The 22,973-nt window shown below is 39.6% G+C and overlaps 2 protein-coding genes across 2 annotated transcripts; both read left to right on the top strand.

The window, feature by feature from the left end:
- The first annotated feature begins 701 nt into the window (after window positions 1-701).
- LOC306712466 (uncharacterized protein) lies at window positions 702-3,396 on the top strand. The gene is made up of 8 exons (XM_079181763.1): window positions 702-737; window positions 1,256-1,373; window positions 1,521-1,665; window positions 1,874-1,987; window positions 2,099-2,243; window positions 2,355-2,503; window positions 2,607-2,746; window positions 3,091-3,396. The coding sequence occupies exons 2-8, from the start codon at window positions 1,274-1,276 to the stop codon at window positions 3,240-3,242; spliced, it is 945 nt and encodes a 314-aa protein (XP_079037889.1). The 5' UTR covers window positions 702-737; window positions 1,256-1,273; the 3' UTR covers window positions 3,243-3,396.
- Window positions 3,397-4,327: 931 nt separating this feature from the next.
- Window positions 4,328-11,585, top strand: LOC306712599 (uncharacterized protein). Its single transcript, XM_079181958.1, has 17 exons — window positions 4,328-4,588; window positions 4,975-5,018; window positions 5,133-5,197; window positions 5,287-5,432; window positions 5,737-5,794; window positions 5,903-6,107; window positions 6,241-6,330; window positions 6,567-6,629; window positions 7,115-7,291; window positions 7,423-8,141; window positions 8,649-9,164; window positions 9,365-9,989; window positions 10,083-10,165; window positions 10,516-10,656; window positions 10,783-10,943; window positions 11,024-11,114; window positions 11,220-11,585. Exons 1-17 carry the CDS (start codon window positions 4,565-4,567, stop codon window positions 11,300-11,302), a joined length of 3,291 nt encoding a protein of 1,096 aa, XP_079038084.1. The 5' UTR covers window positions 4,328-4,564; the 3' UTR covers window positions 11,303-11,585.
- Window positions 11,586-22,973: the final 11,388 nt, after the last annotated feature.

Here is a 22,973-nt window from a genome sequence, read left to right as displayed (position 1 = left end):
GATCAGACTGAAAACACATGAATCAGAACTTACCAGGAAGTACGTTTATTAATATGGAAATATGATTAAAAACAACATAAATATTCATGATAAAAAAAACTCAAAGCCAAGCTCAAATGCCACTGCATATAAACAGTGCAAACTGCTGGTTTTTCCGTGACAAAACAACGGTACAAGAACACCCAACAATTGGCCTTCTGGCTGGATGTCAGGGGTCGTTCAGGGTTTTGCCTGGATACTGAGTCGGTAAGTTTATGATGCTTCCTCTACTGCTGCTCTTTGTCTAATTTCAAGCTCTGACAGATATATCCAATCTCATCTGAAAACAAAGCTTGATCTTTAGACTTTCATATCCCAGCATAGTTTTGATTCTCTATTTCTAGGGTGACTCTTTTTGTATGCCTTTTCAAATATGACAAATATGTTCATAAAATGTTTTATTTTCAATATAGAAATAGCTTACACATGGTATATACTGTACATTGCCAGTCATTCTTAGGTCACCCATATTTACATTCACTACACAAGCATTGCTCCTATGGGGGAAAACAGTTTTTTATTTATCTTTTATTACTCACTGCACTATGTGGCAGAAATGTATAGAAGATAAGAGATACACGTGATGGTTGTAAACCTCTTACTTACACAACGAGCTATTCTATAAAAGAGGCAGTCCCTGTTACTCTCTTCACACTCTGCACACTTACTCTGGTTCTTGACGAGAGGGCCAAAGAAAGGTATGTCTTGTTTGACGTTGTTGAGTCTTTATCTTGTGGCCACTGTTTTTGTTTTGCTACGTTTTATGATCCTGGAGGAAGCTCGGGGTGCAGCGATGGCACGTGGACCTTCCTGAAGTTACATACATTTTTTTAAACTTGATTTTCAGTCTATTACAGTCGGTTCAAAAACTATTTTCTTCACAGACTTGTTTTTTTTATGGTGGCAACCTTCAAAAACTGGTGATTTATGAGAACGATAAAACTTGATGTAATGGTTTGAATGACCTCTGAATAAGGTTAGTGATTAGTATCACTTGTCAAGATCAGAGGTCATGGATGAACTCAGAAGGGATTACAGATCTTCTTCAAAGATAGATTTCTTTGAGCAAACACTATTTCCTTAGTAATAGAGTAAATAGAATCTTAATTCAATGTGCTAAATGTACCAAAGATTTCATCTGTACATGTAACCTTCCCTATACATCCATTGGTATTCTTTCATTCTTCATTTGTTTCTATTTTTGAATCATTTTCAGTTATCACAGTAGACCACAATGGGAAAACATAACCCTGGACGTCTTGCCGCAATAGTGGTGTCTGTTGTCGGCTATGCAATAAGTTTGGTGTTCAATGGGCTGTCTGTAGTTGGAATTGGTAAGTCAAAGCTTTGATAACATTGTTTTTGGTTTAACTTTCAGATTGTGAATGGGCCTTGTAAAGGTTTAAAGAAATCACAAATTTCAGTTTCACATGTTACACTCCTCTCCTTTCTCACTCGCTATTTGCTTTTCCTCCCTAAAGGTCCTTATGATACCACCACAGCCAATGTGTCTGCAGTGTTTGACACCCAGATCACACCTTCAGGTTGGACTTTTAACATCTGGAGCGTCATCTACGTCTGGCTGACAGCAATGGTTATCTACATCGTCGCAGGGCTTTGCAGAAAGTTCGGGCCAACTTTTTAAATTCTCTTGTTTAGGATGTGCAAGTCTTCACATATCTTTATAATCCCTTTGTTTATTAGGATACCAGATATGTGACACATTTAGGAAGTATCAGGAAAGAATAGTTTCCAAAATTGACAACCACTGTTCTGTGGACATTTGCGCCAACTTACAGACTGAAACATCAACTGTGGTTGTTTTTTCTTGTAGGAATGGTTATGGCTATGTCTACTGCAGCCCCGCAGTGTTGCCTTATGGATTCTTCGTTAGCTGGTGCCTCAATCTGTGTTTCAATATTGCCTGGCTGATTGTTTGGGACCAAGGGTAAGAGTCTCCAAAGGCTCCTTTGATTATTGTTTGTAAATTTAGCAACCCGAATGAAACTGTGTTCTTTCAGTTCATAATCAAATGTGTTTTTCTGCTGTTTCACTTAAGAGTGATGATCGCTGCACTGGTTTTTCTGTTCCTGGTCATCTGCACAAACTACTCCATGATATGCTTCACCTGCCATGGACTTCATGTTTATGGAGCCTGGCTGAAGAAATACCACAAGGCAGACCTGTGGCTCCTCCGTGTGCTGGTTAGTATGACAAATATGCAGCATTTAGTTAAAATATCGTGGTTTAAGTGTATAATGTGTGAGCACAGTTAAGCTTAACTAAAAAAAACCTCTATAATATTTCATTTGCAGGTGCAGAATGGTGTGATGATATACACAACCTGGACAACCATTGCTACACTAATCAACCTGAGCATTGTACTGACTTATGATGTACAGATGTCGCCAGCGGATGCTGCAACCATCTCGTACTCCGTTTTGGCTGCCGTGCTGCTCGTGTGGTGATTGCTCTTTACTTGGAAAATACTAATTAGAGAAGCACTGCGCGAAATCATCAGTGAGATTCTGAAGCCAGCGTGTTTGTGCTGCGTGTTTGTTTCACAGGTTTGTTTTGGAAAACTTCGTCCTTGACAAACACGTGCGGTACGTCCTCATCATCTACCCGGTTGTGATCTGGGCGCTGTGCGGAAACCTGGACAAGAACTATGATGCTAAATCGCCCAGCCGTAATGGCATCTTCATTGGTAAGACACTGGAGAGAACTCCATCTTAATAATATGTGACAAATGATAATCTCTGCAATCAGCTGTCATTAGACGTATCTCCTTGAACATTACAGGTAGAAAGTAATAAGAGTAAATATAGACAATATTGATGAACATAATTAAGCCCCTATACTAAAGCATTACGTATTGTGATTTTTGAGTAAATTATTCCACTGTAAAGCCAATTTAATCAAAGCACATTTGAAACAGCGGTACAACTTTTTTACCTCCAGTGTAAGATGAAAGAGTAGAATACTAACTCCTGTACAAAAATGCATCCGACCGCAAACATCTGTTGTCCTAACTGGATTGTCTTCTCTTAGTTGTGCTGCTGGCTGTAGCCTCTGTGCTGTTTGTCATTCGGATTGTTTTGGTGGTTTGGAGACACATCAGGCAGCCGCTCTACACCGACGTCAGTCCCGAAGCCATGGAACCAACGGAGATTGCTGGAAAGCAGAAAAAGATATTTCGCTAAACATTTTCAGTTTATGTCAGGTAGATAAGAATTGTGCCAAAGTTTGGAATTACATTGTTGATGATCATGAGAACAAATGTTATATTTAAAGAATGTTGATAAATGTTGTAAAATTCTGATTGCATACAGTATAATATAAAATACTCTTTTCGACTTTGGCTGACTGATCTTTGAACCTTTTATGGCTCTTTTCTAACATATTGATTGCTAACTCATTAGGCTCTGATAAGGAAACTATTATAACGCTACACAAACGGGACACAACTGTAATCATCCACCCTACAGTATAGACTGTGTTTTATAAATTTCACATCATTTTCAATAGCCTATTTATGCCAATTTATATGCCAATGCTAATTATAGTTTTCTAATTTTAACATATTTACTTGGAATAAGGTATGTGATGTATCATGAGTAATATCGAGAGTTTTAATACTTCAGCTGTGTGGGCTCTTTTATCATAATGTGGAAGATGAACAAGAATATCACAATTCAAGTAGATATATGTTTCTACTCCAACAGCTTAACATCATAGACATTATGAAATATTAGAATTTACCGTTATCCTCTATTATCTTTAGGGTAAAAGATTTTTTCAAAATATTAATTACAGAGTTATACATTTTGTCATATCATTGTCGGACATCTCCTAAGGGATTAGCGTTGACATGACATGACATGACATGATATCAATCTTTGGTTAGATTTAACAATGACTAACCTGTAGGGGGCAGCAAGCATCAGCTGTAGGTTCAGTCTACCGGAAAACACAATGTAGAAGAAGAAGGACATCCTGTACGAGTTTTTTTAATCCCTGAGTACAGTCTTTAAGGAAGCAAGCGTTAGTCTACCAGCAACAAACTCTATTCACTGCCAGATAATTCACCTTATTGTATACCTTTACTATACTCAAGTTAATTGTATGGTTCCAAAGCACAGACTGCAGATTGGCATCTAACAGTTACATAAATCATGCCAAAGTGCTGCCCGAGAGACCGAATTCAGGGCTAACAGTTCAAGCTCTTTCAGATTGCGCGGGTTAATAACAAATTGTCAACAGCGCCATTGTTTTGCTAACGCTAACGCTGGTTATCAAAAGGGCGACATAGCGGGCTCGCCAGCGTTTGCATGATATCTTTTCAGTCGTAGCTTGATTTTTTAGAGTGGATTCAAACAAACGCACCCCGGGACCTAATTTAACGCTAACCGAGTTGAAGCAGTTACAAAATGATAGCTAGCTAAGCTAGCCGTTAGCATAACTTAGGTTTTGCTGTCGCAAACAGTCGTTTGAAGATAGACTTAGCTGGCGTTAAATAACATAAATGGAGACAAAGTACCCCACCTTGGTAAGTCCAGGTCTTTTTGTGTTTCTATATTCTGTTGAGGAAGGAAGGCTGAACAAACAGTTAACTTTAATGACAACTAAGGGAGGAACTGTAACGTTACACTCAGTACAAACAACGTTATGGTAACCGTTAACTAACGTTAGTTAAAGTCAATGCAACAGCCATGAGTTATAAGTTAAGTTAGTTTAGCTTATATTTAATGGTTAATGAGTGTGTTTTCTAATATTTTGTCCACCCTATGTAGCGTAGTTATAAGCACAATGGCTGTTGATATTAGGTGATATTAAGGTTGTTAGCTGGTAACATAATCTTTTCCCCCCTAATTTACAAAGTACGTTTATTACAATATTTGCTGGTAACCTTCTCTCCATCTTTTCTGTTGACAGAGGAGACCAAAGAGGAAACTCTGCTATCTCACAAACAAGGAAAGGTACGTTTCAACATCTTATGTATTGTCGATTGAATGGTATTGAGTGATTTAGCAGTTGTATAGGAATTTTGCTCTTTCAGCTATCATATTAATGTAACCTTTTTTTGTTTTCAGTCCATCTAAACAATGGACAGGAACACTGACATTGGGAGACATTGATAAGATGTTTGATGACTTGGGTGAGTTGAGAGTGCATTTGTTAAGTTTTTAATATTCTGCAGTTTTATTTTTGCATTTTCATTTATGTCAACCTGTCTGTTGTTTTTAGATCCATCCTCACATGTTACTGATGACATGTTAACCCCATCTACTCTGCTCCAGACCTTTGACATTGAGTCAAACCAGTGTGAGAGAGAGGCTTCACCAGTCCCACTGGAAGGACTTCTAACAGAACAACCTCCAAGAGGCCAAATGGTAATGAACAGTCAGCGATCTACAGTGACTGTAGTTCTTTCACTAATAAGCAGCTGTTCACTGCTGTTATGTCGTCACACAGGAAAAGGCTGATGAGCTAGTAATCTAACCACTTTTTTTCTCCCCGCAATGCTGCAGCTTTGTTAGTAAAACAGAGCTCTTCCACTTTCTGATTATGTGCCCGTTTATAGACTCGGCAGCTCTTATATCTGTTCATGGGCTTTGTATACCTTTCTTGAATTAAACAAGATGTGATGCCCTTAGGTGTGCTGAGTGTTTAAATGTATGTTTTGTAATTCTTTAGGGTCCTAAAGTAGCTGCACTGCGTCCTGAATCGTCACCCAGTCCTAAACTAGACATTGGTGAGAGAATTAAACCCAGATTTGGTTTTCCAAATTCACACACATTGAATGTTTAGACTTTTGTAGAAATGTTCTTCTTGTTAAAGGATGATACTTTTTCTGTTGCAGATTTGGACATCCCATTCAAAGCACACATGCCAGTGAAGACGTCCAGCCCTATTGAAGAGAATTTGGTTGTTGAAGAGCTGGACAATAAGAAAGACCAAGTTGTTTCCCCAATTCTCTTCGCCTGTGAAGATGAAGGAAAAGAAGAGGCAAACACGGAGCCTCTGCTCATCCAGGATCCACAGTGCAATGGGCACGGCACAGAGGAGTAAGCAGTTATTAATGCTTTTCATGTTTGTACGGAGTGTAGGATTCTAGTGTCAACATTAACACTCGGATTCAGTGTGTTTTCACTTGTTCATTTACAGAATATTTCTTTCAACAATTGTCTTTTCCTCTAGAAATGACTCTGAGTTGGTGTCTCCTCCAAGCAAGGTTGTTTTCAGCAAACCCAAGATGTCCAGTCACCAAAACAAGGTGGAGGCATCCTGGTAAGGGCCTTTTTTAAGTCTCATCGTAATGATCAGTTTGCTGCAAGCACTCAACCGCTCCATCAGTACTTGATGGATGAATATACAAGTGACCATTGCATTATAAAGGGTCCATTTTGTGTTTTGATGATGATGGGTCTTTAATTGTCTGGTATCTGTGTGCATTATTTGGATGTTTGCCTTTCGGTATTTTGCACTTATGTGCATGTGATGTAAATATAATTGTTTTCCTGCAGCAAAGAAAAAACACCCAAGAAACCCCAAACACCTAAGATGGAGGTCAAAATACAAACACCACGGTAAGAAGAGTTATGGTTTTGTGTGTGGTTATAGTCATGTTTGGGCTTTCACTCGATCTGATGACCTAACAATAGTGGACGTTTGAACCCAATATGGATATCAGCATTTATTAATTGGTATGAAAATGTAACATTTGTGTACAATGTGCTGATTGTTATTCAAGTTTCATAGAGTTGTTACAAAGATATTAACTGTGGCACAATGTTTTCAATTTGTTCAATACACTTTATTATTTTATATTTATGTCAATAAGAATATAAGAAAAAAATATAATATGACTTATAGTATAACATAACTAAACTAGAAATAATAATTAGTATTAATAGCTATAAATCGAAATGGCAACCAAAAGTGATGAATCAAGTCATAAAAAGTGTTAGATATACATATATGCATGTGCAGCCCAAGTAGTTAATAATACAAATGTATTACAGCAAATTTTGTTTAACAGAAAAACTTATTTCAATCGTTTTTTTGTTTCCAGGCAAGAAAACGCCGACCCGCCTGAGTCAGCAGTGAGACACGAGCCTGAACTCGCAGCTCCTAAGAAGAAATCTGAAAATGTCCACAGCCAGCCGTCGGTGGAGTCAACCGGTGTGACAAAAGACATGACTTCCTTTCTCCAGAAGCTTAGAGAAGCCGGACAGCCCAAACCTTCATGGTGAGTTGAGATGGGAGTCGCTACGGTGCTTTCCTACTGAAAAATGGAAACCACCAAAATATGTTTACAAAGTAATGTCTCTTGTGCGTCAACATAAAAACTGATTCTTAATTATCTTCTTTTTTTTTTAGTTCCAGGAAGTCTCTGACACCGGTGAAAGTACCCGCTCCTCCTGCTGAGCCAGAGGAGGATTTCCTCATTCTGGAGGATGACAGACCTCTTTGGTTTTCTATCCCAACAAAAACCGCCACCAGTAAAAAACCGAGACAGGGCAGAACCTCCAGCACCGACAAAGACAGCTCAACAGACAAGGAGACTGCACAAAAACAGCAGGAATCTGAACAGGCAAAGAACAAACTGGGAAGTCAGACTGTCAATCAGAAAACGAGGAAGACGAAAGAGGGAGAGAAGAAGAATAACGTGGCTGAGCCTGGAAGTGATAAGGAGAAATTGGCCAGTCCTGAGGATCTTCCTGCAGGCGATGTAATGTTAGAAGAGAAACCAAACAAAAAGAAACAACAACAACGACGACGAAGGAAAGTAACATCTTTAGACAGTGACGAGGAAGAAGAGCCACCGAAAGACGGAGCCAGCGGGGAAACGCATGAAGAGAAACCCGCTCACGCAACAGAAAAGAAAGCTCCGAAGTCTTCTGACACAAAGAGGCCGAAGTCTTTAAAAGATGGGAATGAAGATGCAAAGACGAGCAGGGCTAAGTGTTTGAAGGCGGGCAGAAAAGGGACGCAAGGATCTGATGCCGCAAAGCAGATGATGAACGATGAGGCGGAGAGGGAACAACGCCGGAGCAGCGAGGAGCATGCAGACGCTGAAGACCTCGGTTCTCTTCCAGGTAAGAACCCCGACTGTTCAAATCTCTTTTATGTTGACATTTAATCTTTCTGCTCGGTATCATTGGGTTAATGTAAATGTTTCTAGAGGTTTATGCTGCTCTTATAGCCCTCAAATGTTGACAGATAACATCAATATTTACTTATATTGAGGTAGTAACTGAATTTGTATATTCTGAATATTTGTTTTTTTTAATTTTAACTCTTAAGAGTAGAAACAGCTGTGACACAAATCTAAATGATCACCAAAATGTGATTAATTACCAGCAGTTTTTCATGGGTTGGCTTTACTTTTTGGGGGATTTTATTCACAAAGTGCTAGTTTGAGTTTCACAACAGCAATAAAAAACATTTAACATATAATATGTAATACAATAATAAACAGTAGAAAAACATTTACAAATTAATTCAAATTTAAATTATTGGTGATGCAATGAGAAATGTAAAAAACATTTCAAGTATCTCATTGAACATCTGCGCAGCATTTTATATATACGTTTCCCCCACAGACAAAGAAATCCTGAGTTCTGAAGCACAAACAGAAACGGAAAAACACAACAAAACACCAGCTGTGTCTGACGGGAGTTCATCGGAAGACCATTGGATTCTTGGGAAAAGGAAAAAGAGGCCGTCTGGACAGTGGTGGTCTGTCCAACAGATTACAGAGGAAACCAAGCTCACGGACGACCAGCCCACTCTCAAGAAGTCCAAGCAGCACAACCAAGAGCCCAGCGCAGCAGCACCGTCACCTGTAAAGACCAAGAAGGACCGAGTGTTAAAGAAAAGAAACCAGACGCAGCCGGCACCGCCGTCCACTCAGAACACAAATAAAGCTAAAGGAAAGAAAACTAAACAGAACAAAAATACAACAAAAGACAGCCGACCTGATGAAGTATTTCACGCGATTGAGGCAGAGCAGTATGAAGAGCAACAGCAGCAGCAGCAGCAGCAGCAGCAGCAGCAGGAGGACCAGGACCTGGATGGACAGTCTAGCCCTCTGGTCCTCTCACGCACAGACCACTCAGGTAAGGTCAACAGGGAAGGAAGTACTCAGATCCTCCAAAAAAATACTCCACTACTAGTAAAACTGCTGTTTAATATCCTACTTAAGTAAAAAGATAAAAGTATTATCAACAAAATGTACTTGTTTGTGTTGTTTTCAGTTTTGTTAATAAAAAGACTAACCGATAAACGCTGCAATTTACTAAGATGTGATGTTTTTCAGGGGATCGAGTATTTCCAAGAGTATACCATCATGTCTCCAATGAAAAGCTGTCCATCACACCGGCGACCAGCTCTCCCAGAGGGCGGAGCGAGCAGCTCAGGGCGGCAGAATCGGAGAGACGGAGGAGGAGGAGGAAACGGCCCGGGAACTGGTGGAGGGTTGATGACGTGTGTGAGGACGTGGAGAGCATCTCCTCACAGCAGCCGGGGACCAGACCTCGTACGGAAAGAAAAGAAGTGTCTAAGCAGAGCAGAATTCCTCGACTTGGGACTCCCAAAAACAGCAACATGGCGGTCTCATCAAAACCACGAGGGGGAGCTCCCGTGTCTCTTCTGGAAGTGAAGCCAATGTCTACTCCAAAGACCGTGAAACGCTCTCTGGCCACGTTTAAGGACATATTCACTTCAGTCTCAGAGACCCCGGCCGTGGTCAAAAGAGGCCAGAAGCACAGACGTAAACTCGCTGCTCGTCCTGCTGAGGAAGTCACCGCTACCGTCTGTACAGTATTCAGTGAAAACACTGATGGAGATGTTCTCAGTGTCGAGGCTGTTGAACCCGAGAGCCCACAGAACAGCCCCCCCAACAACGAGACGCCAAAGGACAGCACCTGTCAGTCAGAGAACAGGTAAGAAAAAGTTAATGCTGATCCTCCAACTCCTTGTTATTGTCTGTCACTGTTGTGTTTCATAATGTTTTATTCCTGTCTTTTCTTTGGCAGGTTAAAACTCCTCAGAAGTGGGCCGTCGTCCATGATTGAGCTGAAGGTGTACGAGGAGGATGATGACTACGACCACAACTTGTGTATGTTTTTAACATTAGCTAATGTCACCTAAACCAACTCAAAAAACAGGGTTGTAACTCAGCAGTGGGAACAGCAGAACCCTAAATATAATGTTCACTGCAGACACAGTGGAGAGATGCCAGTGTGAGCTCAGTCTTGAATAAATAAAATGTAAATGTCTTCTCAAAATGTGGGCAGCCGGACTGCAGTATTTACACATCGCCCTCTCGCTCTCTGTGGCAGGAGATATGTAGCTCATGTCAGCAGTTAAACAGCGCCATCTGGTGGTTTCATTGTTCACCTTTTTTGTTGTTAGCCGTCCCTTTTTCTTTATTGATTAACTTCTACTTTTCTCTTTACTTTGTTCCAGTTCTGGTGCCACCCGGCTTCCCCGCTGCTCTCTCCGCATCAGATCTGTGTGCTCCTCCTCTCAAACCGCTGGTCTTACAGCCGAAGGATAAAGCCAACCTGACCGAGTGGTTTAAGAGTCTCTGGTCTGTTCCTGTCGACAGTAAGAAAATATAAAGTCTTTATAAAAAGCTGCTGTTGTCGATAACTTAAAGATGTACAACATAAGTAATTATTGTCCAGACCTGTCATTGAATATGTTTTTTTTTATTGTTTACTATCATTGCAGAAGGGGTTGAGGTCACTCCAGACCAGTTTGATTGGTACTTCTATCAAGGCAGAGCTATCGGCATCCTGGTGGATCTGAACTGTGCCTCCTTCTGTAACGGAAAGATCCTGCTGGGCTCCTACATGAAGAAGCCTCTGTGGGTGGATCACAGCGCCACAACAGTCAGTACATTTCTCATAGGATTCCTGTTCTGCTCCCATAAGTGTTTGATCACTGTAATAATCGTTCATTGTTTTTGAAGGTTTTTAACTTATTAACGAGCTCTGTGAGCGTAAGCATCGACGGCAAGGAATCCTGCTTTAATCCCGGACAGTCCTTCATGGTGCCATGTGGTAAGAATATGATATGAATGTTAGGACGGGATTAATATGTTTTCATTATATTATGGTGACTTGCTTCTTCTCTGTTTTACTGATGTAACGGTTCTGCCCACACAGGACACGCTTACAACATCCAAAACGTCACGGGACAGCCTGCCGTTCTGTACTTCACCAGGATATTAGCAGAAAGCTCAGATTGAAGATGCTGGATGACCGGCCGCACGTTTCTGAGAAATGACCAAACACCCTGAATATGTAAAATAAAAAAAGGACTGTGGCTGTGTGCCATTATTTAAATTCACTTACTTTCTGTATTGAAATTTCACATGTAAATAGAAGACCTTTTGTTAGTTTTTAATGAACGTATTTGATCCTTGGCTTTGCTTGTAATGATGCAATTCTGTTGAAACAAAAATGATTTGTAAATAAGGTTTTGTGCTCGTTGTTGCCATATGATTTTTCATGTATTGTTTCCAGCCTCTGAGGGGCAGTGTACAGCTGTAGTCCAATACCACAACTGCAAAAAACGAAATAAAAAACAATGAAATCTACAGTCAGACCTCTATATTCCAGGATACTGTATGTGTTTGAAATGTATTTTTACAGCCAGATATACAGTATAGTAGTACTACAGTGTAAAAAAACAACTAAAGTATGTATTATTATTATTACTCGTGCGTTAATGTGTAAGCATTCCAATGGTAGAGGGTTGAGGTAAAGTTTATTTAACTACTTTATATCCTGTTGGGTAGTTTAATTTATAACCATACACCCATTTACAAGAGGATCATGTTTATGGGACTTTTCATCTGCAAAGTCACTAATAAGTCGAACTGTCAAATACATGTAGTGGAGTAAAAAAAGTACAATAATTCTCTTTGAACTGAAGAGGAATAGAAGTACTACTGTAGTACTTGTAGTACAAGGTTGAACATGATAAACATCTGGATTGCTTGAGGCTATCGGCTCGTGGCTGTATTAGCTGCTACCAGTGTAACATGCTTGAGAAACTGGATCGTTTAGACACGCTTTGCATTATTCAGAAGACATTTCTAGAAACTCTTTGAAACTTCTGTTTCTGAATCAAAACACAGACTGAAGCCCACCAACGAGTTTCATCACGCAGCGGCTGGAATATTTCTTTAATCCAGAAGATTCTTTGAGGATTGTGTTTTCAAACAACTCCTGGGTTCGATTGTTACCTCTGCTCTGTGACCCGAATGCGTTCTCATACCTCTAATGCTTTATTCACATGGAATCGCACTGTGCCGTCTACCCGATTTAAAAAAAAGAAATGTGACTTCAGCATTTTACAGACTGGGGCTTGTAGATGCTTGTTGTCAAGGTACAGTACACGTCCTTGGCCGTAGCATTGAGTTAGCACATAATGGATATGATGTTACTCTGTGGTTAACAGCGGTTTGTTAGTAATATTTTAGAACCACGGCTCAGAAACACTGATATTCCCAAACTGACACAGCACACGATTCTGATGGTCATAAAGTCATACCATCTGTTATGTCACGAAACATTTACTGACCTACTTCATAAAGGCTGAATTATGTTATTTCATCCACCCTAATACCACTGAATACTTCATGACACACTGATACCAGCATGCTTCTTAAAGCTTGGGATGTTTGACTAAGTGGTTTAGCTGTTATAGGCTGTGTGATAATTGTGTAATGATGATCCCTCTATTAAAACGGTCTAATCTATTTCTGCAGACTATAAAATGGACAAAAAATAAAACCAATCAAAATTCCAGGCTTGTATACAAATCAAAGGAAAAGAGCGTGCTCTCCACAGCCTGCCAGTTTGCTAATGTATTACTTTTGAATGTCTAGTTTTAGCAGCCCCTTCAGAGAAGTGGAGGCTGCTTCGACCAACAGAGTCTAAACTGGGACGGCTTCCCCGGTCTTTATTTAGAAACCATTTTCTGTGACTAAATATGCTGCCTGTAACACATCGGTGCAGTGAAATGTCTGGGATGCATCTTTTACTCCCGTGAAAGGCGAGCACGTGAATATTTTGTGGGAGATTTCGCGTTCAGACTGAACATTGTCAGATAAAGGTGTTGGATCATCATTTTAGTTTGATCCTTTATTGATAGAGCTAACTCAAATGACTATCATTTTGTTGTCTATAATGCTAATTTCAATCATCTAAATGTTAATTATGATTTACCAATGTTAATAAAGTCGTAGAGGGTTACACAGTTTCTAAGAAATTAAGAAGGACAGAAGGACTAAATATATACATACATCAATTTAAAATAATAAATAATGTTCACAACCTTAAATTTGCAACATTTTCTAATAGGCACTAAACCATAAACGCAAAGACGAGCTGATGTGAAAGACATTAGTTTTCATACTGAGGGTGACATGATCATAGCATGGACATCATCACCACATTTCATAGCAAACCATCCAGCAGTTTTCTAGATATTTCAGTCAGGACTTGTGGACCGAGCGACGGACCGACCGTTGCTCGCCGTGCCGTGGATAAAAACATCATCAGCAAAATAAAAGTGACAGGAATGGGCTGTGTGTTGGTGTTTGCTACCTTAACTTGAGGTCAAATGAATCCCATCCTTGTATAAGTTTAAGTGGTGAGACAGCCACTGAATAATGTATTCTAGAGAATCTGCTTCACGGAGCTTAATCTCAGGCCTCACCAACAAAATGCACTTTCTTACTCTCATCGCTTTCCCTTAATGCATCCGATTTAAGTGAATTTGACACGGCAAGGACTCATTCAACCACCAGCGCTGCCACACTTAAAAGCTTTGCTATAGATGGAAATCTGTGACGGGAAAGTTTTCATTTTAATCTCCAGAAATCTTGAAATAAGAATGCAGAGCAGTGCGTAAAGTGCTCTGTCATTAGATGGAACTGGAGTGTGTGTATTTTTGATTTAATTCAATTAGACTATTCAAGGCAGCGTAAGCTAATATAAGCCTCTTTAGCGCAGCAAATATTTACATTTCTGAACAACAGAACTGACTCACTGCATTGTAAGCATGAAGAAGCAGGAAGAAACAATGTCACACTAAAACCTGGCAGCCGGTGAAGACATTCATGGTCGGAGTTTATTTATTACTACACAGTATTTACCTTTACTGAGCTTTGCATGCCACGGATTCGTTTATTCCCACAAACGCTTTACAAGTTTTCCGTGATTAGTCTGAGTCTCAGTTCAAGTAACAAACTTCAAGCATTGAATATGATTTCCTTCCTTTGTTAATGTTGGCTCTGAACATTTCCTTTGGGTGTAATAGAGTAAATAATCATCTCTTTGCGGTGAAAGTGTTGCTCCATGAATCATCCTCTAACAATCTAGGAATTCTTTCACGTTGAGACAAATAACAGGACATTTCTTCCACAGAGACACAGTTGATATAACAGGAAAATTGAAGGCATTTGTGCAACTTTTACACAAATATGCATTCTGAATTAAACAACAAACAGCAGAAAGAGCTGCAGGCTAAACCCTACTACTGCTTTACATCCTGGTTACACCCTTGTAGACAGCTGACAGCTGACACAAATGGCACAGAGACAACAGGATTTTGAGTACGTCTATCCACTTTCATTGATTAATTATCCGCATGAGTTATACTGAAGAGTTCATTCTTGTTAACAGGCTCCAGGCTCACGTCATTTAGACTATACAGGATATACACATCCATTGTGCAATATGGAGATACACAGAGGGTAATATTGTTTATATAAGCTTGTTTAGCATTGGCCCGGGAAGATCTGCACATGAGGTCCTTCTGGTTATGTGTTGCATCTGTTGAGACTGAGAACGTATGGTTGTGTTTAGAGGACAAAGCATGGTGCCCACTTGATAACCTCAATGCTCAATCACCCTGAAAGGTTGCACAGCAAAGGTTGGGTAACTGTTTTGACTTTAGCATTTCAAATGATATGATTTATTCTTATTTATTTCTTCATTATTCTTAAACCAATATTTGTGTAATCCATCATAAACTAACTCACAGTCACAATGGTAGCATATTATTCTGTGAAACACCAGTATGGTCCTTTATGAGTGCTGGTAAAGGAGGGATATGTGATTTGATGAGGAATTTTGGTAAAGGTTGTTATATATAATATAATAATATAATATATGTATAATATGGGACGACTATATTTGTAGGTTCACCCATTCTGAGGACAGAGAGACAACGTTTGCAACAAAGACAAATGAAAACTGTTATACGTGTGAATTTTGAAACACATTTATAATGATTATGGACCATGAACCTAAATTCTGGTGTACAAAAAAATCGTTCAGACTAAAACTGTGCACATTTTCCCGGGCAAATAAAATGTCATGATTACCTCCAGTTGAGTCCATTCACTGTGCTTTTATTTGACTTCACCAAACACAATACAGACAATGAACTGGGTGTTTGCGATAGAGATATGTGTGCAGAATCGGATGCTTTGACTTTCTTTTTAAATTTACAATTTCTTTTCATCCATCTTGACTTGTGTAAGCATGCAGTAGCTCTTACAAATGTTCACTTTTCTAAAACAATAACCATTGAATTGAATTGAAAAGGAAAATAACTAATTACTTGATACACTGTACCGGCAATCTTGACTGTAACATTATAAAAGCTGATTTTGATGTCAATAGCCCAATGAAAAATGAGCTCCACTTAGTATATGCTGACCATTTAATTGTCACGTCTTTCAGCATCGACCCATTACTCGCTAATTGGAAAGATCATTGGGAGACAATAATCTCTCTCTAACTTGAATCCATGTTGACATTTCACCTCGATGGCTTTACCTGACTTACATCTCAGCACCAAATCTCCTCACATTCCCCCACAATCTCCAACATGAATGGAGTCCTGCTGGTCCTCTGATCCTCGCTTGCACTTATGATTACACGGAGGAGCTTTCAAAGGAAAAACACAAAGGGTTGATTTATGTTGGACCTGGATCTCTCCTGAGAATGAAAGCAAATGAATTACACAAGGTACTGTAGAGCAAATGCTCAGGGTTACGGTCTTAATGAGGCTTCTGGGAGTTAAAACAGCCTTTGAATCTAAAATTCCAATTATCTTTTGACAGCTGCTTCAACCTAGCATGAACCTTTGCCAACTTAATACGTTTGTTAAGAATCATCGCTTGAAATGAAAATCAATGAGCTGCCCGTGGGCTTCCTGGGCTCTGAGATACAAAACTACAAGAGGCTAGAGGAGGAGGACACATAAATACTAATATGTGGCCTGTGCATTATATTGGAATTCAAAAAAAGAAGTTAATTTGGCTATTACTCTTTGGGAGCAGGTTGCAGTTTTCTTGCATATCATAGCCTAAATATAAAAAAAAACAGGGTCATGGGCAAGATTTTAGAAATTATGCCGAAATTACATTAATGATGAATGACCGAAGAGATAAGATACAACATTTTTGAGTCAAGAAACAGTGAAACAGTGTGCTCAAAGTGATAAATACATGTTTAAAAGAGATAGCTATTGGGAAAATAGCTAAACAAACTTTACTTCTCTTCTTTCTGTGGGTGCCATGAGGAAAAAGTCTCTCAAAAGAGTATCTAAAGCTGGATTTGAGAGATAGATTTAGAGCTTTTGAGATGGAAGAAAAGAGGAAGAGAAACAGATTAATTGGTGGTTTTTTTTGCTACAGCAGTTCTCAGCCATGTGCGCTTTTAAAGAAGTCTCAGTCTGGAGTGTCTATTTCTTACATTTAAACTAATCAAAGTGGCATGTAGCCGAGACATCCAAGGTTCACTTTAGCCTCTGAGCATTACTGCGTGTCTTCTTCCTCACTTTCAATGTTCCTGTTCCTCTTCGCGATCACGATCCAGCAGAGCAGAAATAACCTCTTAAAAAGTTAAAAGTTTCTCCTTGTTCTTTTTTTCTTTCTGTTATGCATTCATTAACACAATTCACTCCATTCAGTTAGACCTGTAAAGAGGAATTGTTTCAAAATTGTTACTTAACAGTCAGTGTTTCCAAAAAACTGTCTCCAATATATCACTGAAAATGCTTTGATGTCTTTTTTTATTGTAATTTAATCAGGTTTGAGACCACAAACTACAGCTTCAAGAATGATGCCCACAGAGTTGAATCACCACTGGTCCTACATAAAGAAATCAAATCACAGGGAGGTGTGTATCAGTAGCTGTTGCTGTTGTTTTTATCCACTGCAGCTCATGTTGTTTCCGTGCTTTTCTTTCATCATAGATCTAAATAAAAAAGGGCTTTACACTTAAAAATGAAGTACAGTTTTATACTGTTGTAGAAATGTTACTGCTGTCTGTCTGTATGTCTGTCTGTCTGTCTGTCTGTCTATATGTTCTTTTGTTTTCTCAGACTCAGATCTAAAACCTTCCTTCAGTTTATTTTCTAACTCCACTGGTCCACATCATCCTGTTGATAAGATCCTTCTTTTCATGCGTGTTGATTTGAGAACTGACAAAGTCATTCCGCCATGATTTAGTGAATAATCATGTTAGCAGTGTGCATGATCTACTATGTGAAGCAGGGCCCCTCCTCCTGCCTCCTACTATTTATCTTTCACTGAGACAGGCCCGAAGAATATCATCAGTAAGTCCACAGAGGGGGTGTGGAGCATCACAAAGTAGATCCGGGCAGGATGAGGTCCTGGCTCGGACACGTTCAGCTATAAATCCAGATATACAATCTGTCATGCTATAGAGCTCTACATTTTCAAACTCTGAGTCCAGTATAAGCTGTCGATGGCTTTTTTCTTTGAGAAATACTTCTGTGGAAGATGACACTAGATGTACTGTTTCTGAGCTCATCCACAGAATGAAAAGCCTTTGAATTTCACTTCCTATTTATGCAAGATGAACATTTCCATTACTTTCAATTATCAGTGCTTTTCACTCTCGTGCCGCAGCAAGGTTAAACATTATTCAGTTGTATTAAGTCTCAATAAAAGTTCACAAACTCTGAAGGCCCCTTACCCCTCACCACTCAGTTGGAGTCAACTTCCTCTCAAATACAACAATGAACTGATGGTACTAACAAGTACTGTGTGTGTAGTCAAAGCCTGATGCGGTTATTTCTTCTGTGCCATTGTTGCCTGAGAGCTATTAAAAACTCATCAATGAGCTGCACCGATGCACTTGATAACACATTATTTCATTACCGGCACTAATCATTACCTTTCTCCATCCTTCGGTTTTTAGTTGCCCAACATTAATACCTTATTTATTTGCCATAACCGCAATATTTCTCTATTTTAACCATATAATTAACATGCACTGATAATGTAGAAAGCAATAATTAAAACAAATCTATTCATTGGACATAAAACAAACAAACAATAACACAATTCTGTCACTGAAGGTAATCTGGGTCCAATATTGTCGTTTTTGTCACACTCACTAGAACACCAAACGCGTGTAAATCCACAGTTAAATAATTGTCCCCTACAAATGCACTATTTACTCCTTTTTGAGTAACTTGCACTAACCTGCTGTGTTACAACGAGTTTAACAAAAAAATCCAAGTATTTGTGATCCGCTTTTCCCCCTAAGATTCATGACTTCTCTTGTGACCAGTGGGTTTGGGGCTAAAAAGCCACATGGAGGGTAAGGAAGTCATTAAGTGTTTCTGTCTTGTCATGAAATGTGTTGACAGGAGGAAAAATAATTCGTCACATCTGTTTTGTGACTTTTTTGAATACTTCCTTTTCGATCCTCTTACCTCCCACCTGTGTTTCCAGACAAGATGTTCACGGTGGGAAACCGAGGACATGACGGTCACGGTCTGGTTTATTTCTGGCTGCAATCAAAGTCGGGCAGCTGGCGCCCTGTGGAGGGAAGTTGTGTCAGGATGCTCGTCTGAGGCTGTTAAAACAGGACTGCCCGCTCACTTCACTTATAACACCACCAATTAGTGTAAAAGCCTTTTGGATCTTCCCTCTTTCACCTTGAGAATGTAACTTTTGAAGCTGGATGATGGTGTTGAAAAGCAGCCAGTAGCGTCTGAAATCACTCTGATGGAGTAAATGAATCTACTGCAGATGCTGAGTCAGCCCTCTCAGGTATTTCAAGAGCCTGGGATAATGCATTTGACAAAGATGTGTGTTGTTAAAGAGCAAGAGGACTATCCCCTTACTGATTATAATGTTTTATGAAGGAGACACAATAAATATACATTCAAACGCACTTTTTGCATTTGCACATACTGTTCTCTACCATCAATCTTTGTTAGTGCATTCAGTTTCTTTGTGATTTAGTGTTTCATTTTCTCTCAGCCAGGCCTCACTGCAGTGAGCTCCTTTAACGACAACCTCCAATGAAGGACGTGCACGGACTCGTCGCCTATAATATTTTAGATAGCCGAAAATATTTGCTTTGAAACTTAATTTTTTGTTGCAATGGAAACAATATTCACATGATATTGTCCATGCTTAGTAATGGGGTTAAGAAATATAAGCACCAAACCACAAGATGCTTTTTGACAGTGTGCTTAGAGTTCTGTGTAGAACCATGTGGCTTGTTCCTTTAATGGATGCTTACTTCAAATACTTGTGTCACGCTGTCTCTATAGTGGACATTTTTTTTCCAATAAGAAAGGAGGGATTTGATCCTGTCAGGAAATGGTATTGTTTGTGTGACATGTGTGACATGTGTGACATGCCCAAAATGAGACTTCACTGATCAACAGCAGCTGGATGCAACATTTCCTGGTAAACTTCATCAGCATTCATGTCACATTATATCTACCTCAAACACAGGTGTGTTTCCTGCTTTCTTGTAATTTGTAGTTCCTTAACTGACCCACTGGGATGTGTGTGTGTGTGTATGTGTGTGTGTGTGCAGTTGGTAAAGGGTAATGACACTCAGTGATTGTATGGGAGGTTTCTGCCTTGGGGGGGTTACTTCTAGTAACATAGTGACGAGCCTGTAGTCCTAATGGTGAGTGTGAACTGTGAAGCACAGCGCAAAGTAAATGTGCAAAACTGTGAAGCTTGTTTTATAGGAAATCTTTGCTGCTGTAGCTGACGCTGGTGTTTGGCACTTAAGTCAATTGTGTCTTCAACAAAATAATGTGGAATATGATTTTTGTTTTACAAAGAATTCTGCTTTTTGGTTTCAAGGCCATCACCAGAAGGATATGAACCAAAGATTTTGTGCAGCTAATTGTTGTTAATGTGGTTTTGGAAAGTGTTTTTTGATCTGCCACCTTTATCGTTCAGGTTTGGGACTTTTTGGTCGTGTGGGGGCAGTGCAACGAGCTGTCAAGACGTTTTTTGACATATTATTAGCTTCTAAAGATGTTATTGCACACATGGCAGCAAACTGCGCAAAGTGTGGTGATAACTCTGTGGGCTTGTCATCATGAGAGACAACAACCACATTACATGTAACCATTTCATCTATTGTTGATGTAAAAAAATATATTAATTACTGCAGTTTTAGGTTTATGGGGCCAAAACAAATGAGAAAGATTAGTGAAAGACTGTGGTCATGGTTTAAAGAAACCAATGTTAACTCTTGTAGTAGATGGAATATGAGCCACAAACTCTTTGTACTGTTGTACTGCTTTTGATTCACACAGAGAGAAGAGGCTACTTTGTTTGGTCCTAGGTTGTTGTGCACATCTTCTCGTCTGACCACAATCGAAGTGACAGGTAGCTCAAGCGATCTTCCAGCCCCTCGGGTTAAGCTTGGGGGCCGGTAACTGATGGTGATGATGGGTGAAGAGTGGTTGCCGTGTGCTAATTCAGCATCCTGGTCCGTGACTGTCTGCTCAGTGATAAATGTCATTAACGCAAGTATCTCCATGTGTGCTGGTAAACTGGATCCTGCTGGAAACCCGTTGAGTAAGCATGGAGGTTTTCACAGGTGTACATCAGTTTTATAGTGTTGATAAATGGCATCAAAGGCTGTGCAAGTTAATATTCTGTCCCACTATGTATGTTCGGCCATGTACTGTGAGGTGACAGCATAAACTAAATGAAGGGTGCAGGAGAAAATATAGTATATATCGTAAAATAAAAAGATATATATGTATGTTCAGAAAAAACATTACATGGTGAATTTATTCACGTGGCATCATTTGCATCGATAATCTGTGTGTTTGGCTGTAGGTCGGTCACGGTAAAGCAATGTCTCTGATGCTTTTTATCCAGATGCTGCTGCTGTGGCGATGCCTTTTGACACGAATGCAGAGACTGACAGACAGACTTTTAATTACGTTAATCTAGCTTGCAGATGGTTTTTGAAAAGAGAAAGGTCTGTTGGATTGAAAGCAAGTAGAAGATTTTCCTCAAAGAAATTTTAATCGAGTTTCACAGTCAGTAAAATAATTTAAAAAAAAGGTAAATTGAAGATAATGAATAAAGGTTAAGGCGGATGTGGAGAGGAAAAGACCAGAAAATAGCAAAGCGTTTGGCTGGACGTGGCCCAGAAGGACGTTTTAAAAAAGCAATCTGCTATGTTCAGTCCATTCACCAAAACAATATTGATCTATGATGTAATCACAATCAGTCTAATTCAAGTGTGTGAAGATGAAAGACCAGCACCTGTGATCGCTGGGGATGCTCAGTACCAAACAATGCTTCTGCATGAGTGAAAATACTGGTGTCAGAAAGCCACTGACAGCTTGACATTTACCAATAAAACTGAATTATTTGACTTGACTTGTCCTTATCTTAGTTTGCGTCACAAAGCTATACTCTGAACTGCGGATTAAAGCATAAACATGTCAAAAACATGATTGGCAAGTGCCCTAATCAAGAAACACAGGTGAGGTGTGCTGCTTTCAGACGGTGTTGGAATAATTTAGAGGAGAGTTTATTCACTGGATCAGATGAATCCTTTAATCCAGTCTCCAGTCGAGGTCTCAGGCAGCCAGACACTAATTCAATACACTTGACTGACATTAATACGGGGAAAACATGGCATTATGAAAATGTACTCACTCATGTAATTAGTTAACGTTTGCTCTTAGATGCAGCAAATACATTTAAATTAGCGCTCTAATATAATCTTTGAACTTAAGTGAACTAAACAAAATGTGTTGTTGTTGTGAAGCCTCTCCCAGCATGCACCAGGCAGGGAAACACCCTGGACATGTTGCTGGTCTAGTTTTATTCTGCATAGTGATTGATTGTAAATAGATCCTTTTTTTCTTCTAAATCAATGAACGACAGCCTGTGAGAGATAGCATCGATTCTCAGGGTCAAAACTATGAATGACAGCTCTGAAGCTACAGGCAAAGACAGGAGAGGTTCATTTTCAGTTCAGCGAGTATAAATGCTTCTCTTAGGATTCGCTGAGCCTCAAGCTCGCACCAGCTGGGGCTCAACATGCCTGCAGTCGAAATTGTGACTATTTGTTTTAGTTTTCTATTTTCTTTTGTTTGTTTCCCTCTTATGACCCGCTACTCCCAGCAGTGATGTAATTATACCAGACAATCCCATGTAAGCATATGTGTCATCCCTGCTCAAAACGGGGGAAAAAAAAAGTGACTTTGAATTTATGGAATATCATCTCGTACGACAAAACATATCAGGCCAAGTCATGCTCATCAACTGTGACAAGTCCTCTGCTCAGATTTGAAGCTGCAGAACAATGCTTTCCACTACTGCTCCTTCTGAACCGTCATGCTTTCTGTTAGAGACTGGACGCCATCGCTCCATGAGCCCTCAGTTCATGGAGCGATGATTTGCTTCTGGAGGCTGTGCATGACTGAGGATTGGGCTTCTGAGGGATAGAGGAAAAGAGTACATCAGACCATTTCATCTCTTTCCAACATGTCCTGAGGGGAAATGATAGGACCTCAACTAAATGTTCTGTTAATAGTAGCATGTTGACTCAGATCGGCGCCTCATTTGTTTTAGG

Source organism: Pholis gunnellus (genome assembly GCF_910591455.1).
Source record: "Pholis gunnellus genome assembly, chromosome: 20".
Lineage (NCBI taxonomy): Eukaryota > Metazoa > Chordata > Actinopteri > Perciformes > Pholidae > Pholis > Pholis gunnellus.
This window is presented reverse-complemented; position numbering and strand designations above follow the sequence as displayed.

Bases quoted from the DNA above. Each gene is read 5' to 3' on its own strand.
- LOC306712599 (XM_079181958.1), top strand. From the start codon at position 4,565: ATGGAGACAAAGTACCCCACCTTG. The intron at 5,198-5,286 runs GTGAGTTGAGAG...TGTTGTTTTTAG, and splicing joins TAAGATGTTTGATGACTTGG to ATCCATCCTCACATGTTACT. The intron at 10,166-10,515 runs GTATGTTTTTAA...ACTTTGTTCCAG, and splicing joins TGACTACGACCACAACTTGT to TTCTGGTGCCACCCGGCTTC.
- LOC306712466 (XM_079181763.1), top strand. From the start codon at position 1,274: ATGGGAAAACATAACCCTGGACGTCTTGCCGCAATAGTGGTGTCTGTT. The intron at 1,988-2,098 runs GTAAGAGTCTCC...GTTTCACTTAAG, and splicing joins CTGATTGTTTGGGACCAAGG to AGTGATGATCGCTGCACTGG. The intron at 2,244-2,354 runs GTTAGTATGACA...TTTCATTTGCAG, and splicing joins TGTGGCTCCTCCGTGTGCTG to GTGCAGAATGGTGTGATGAT.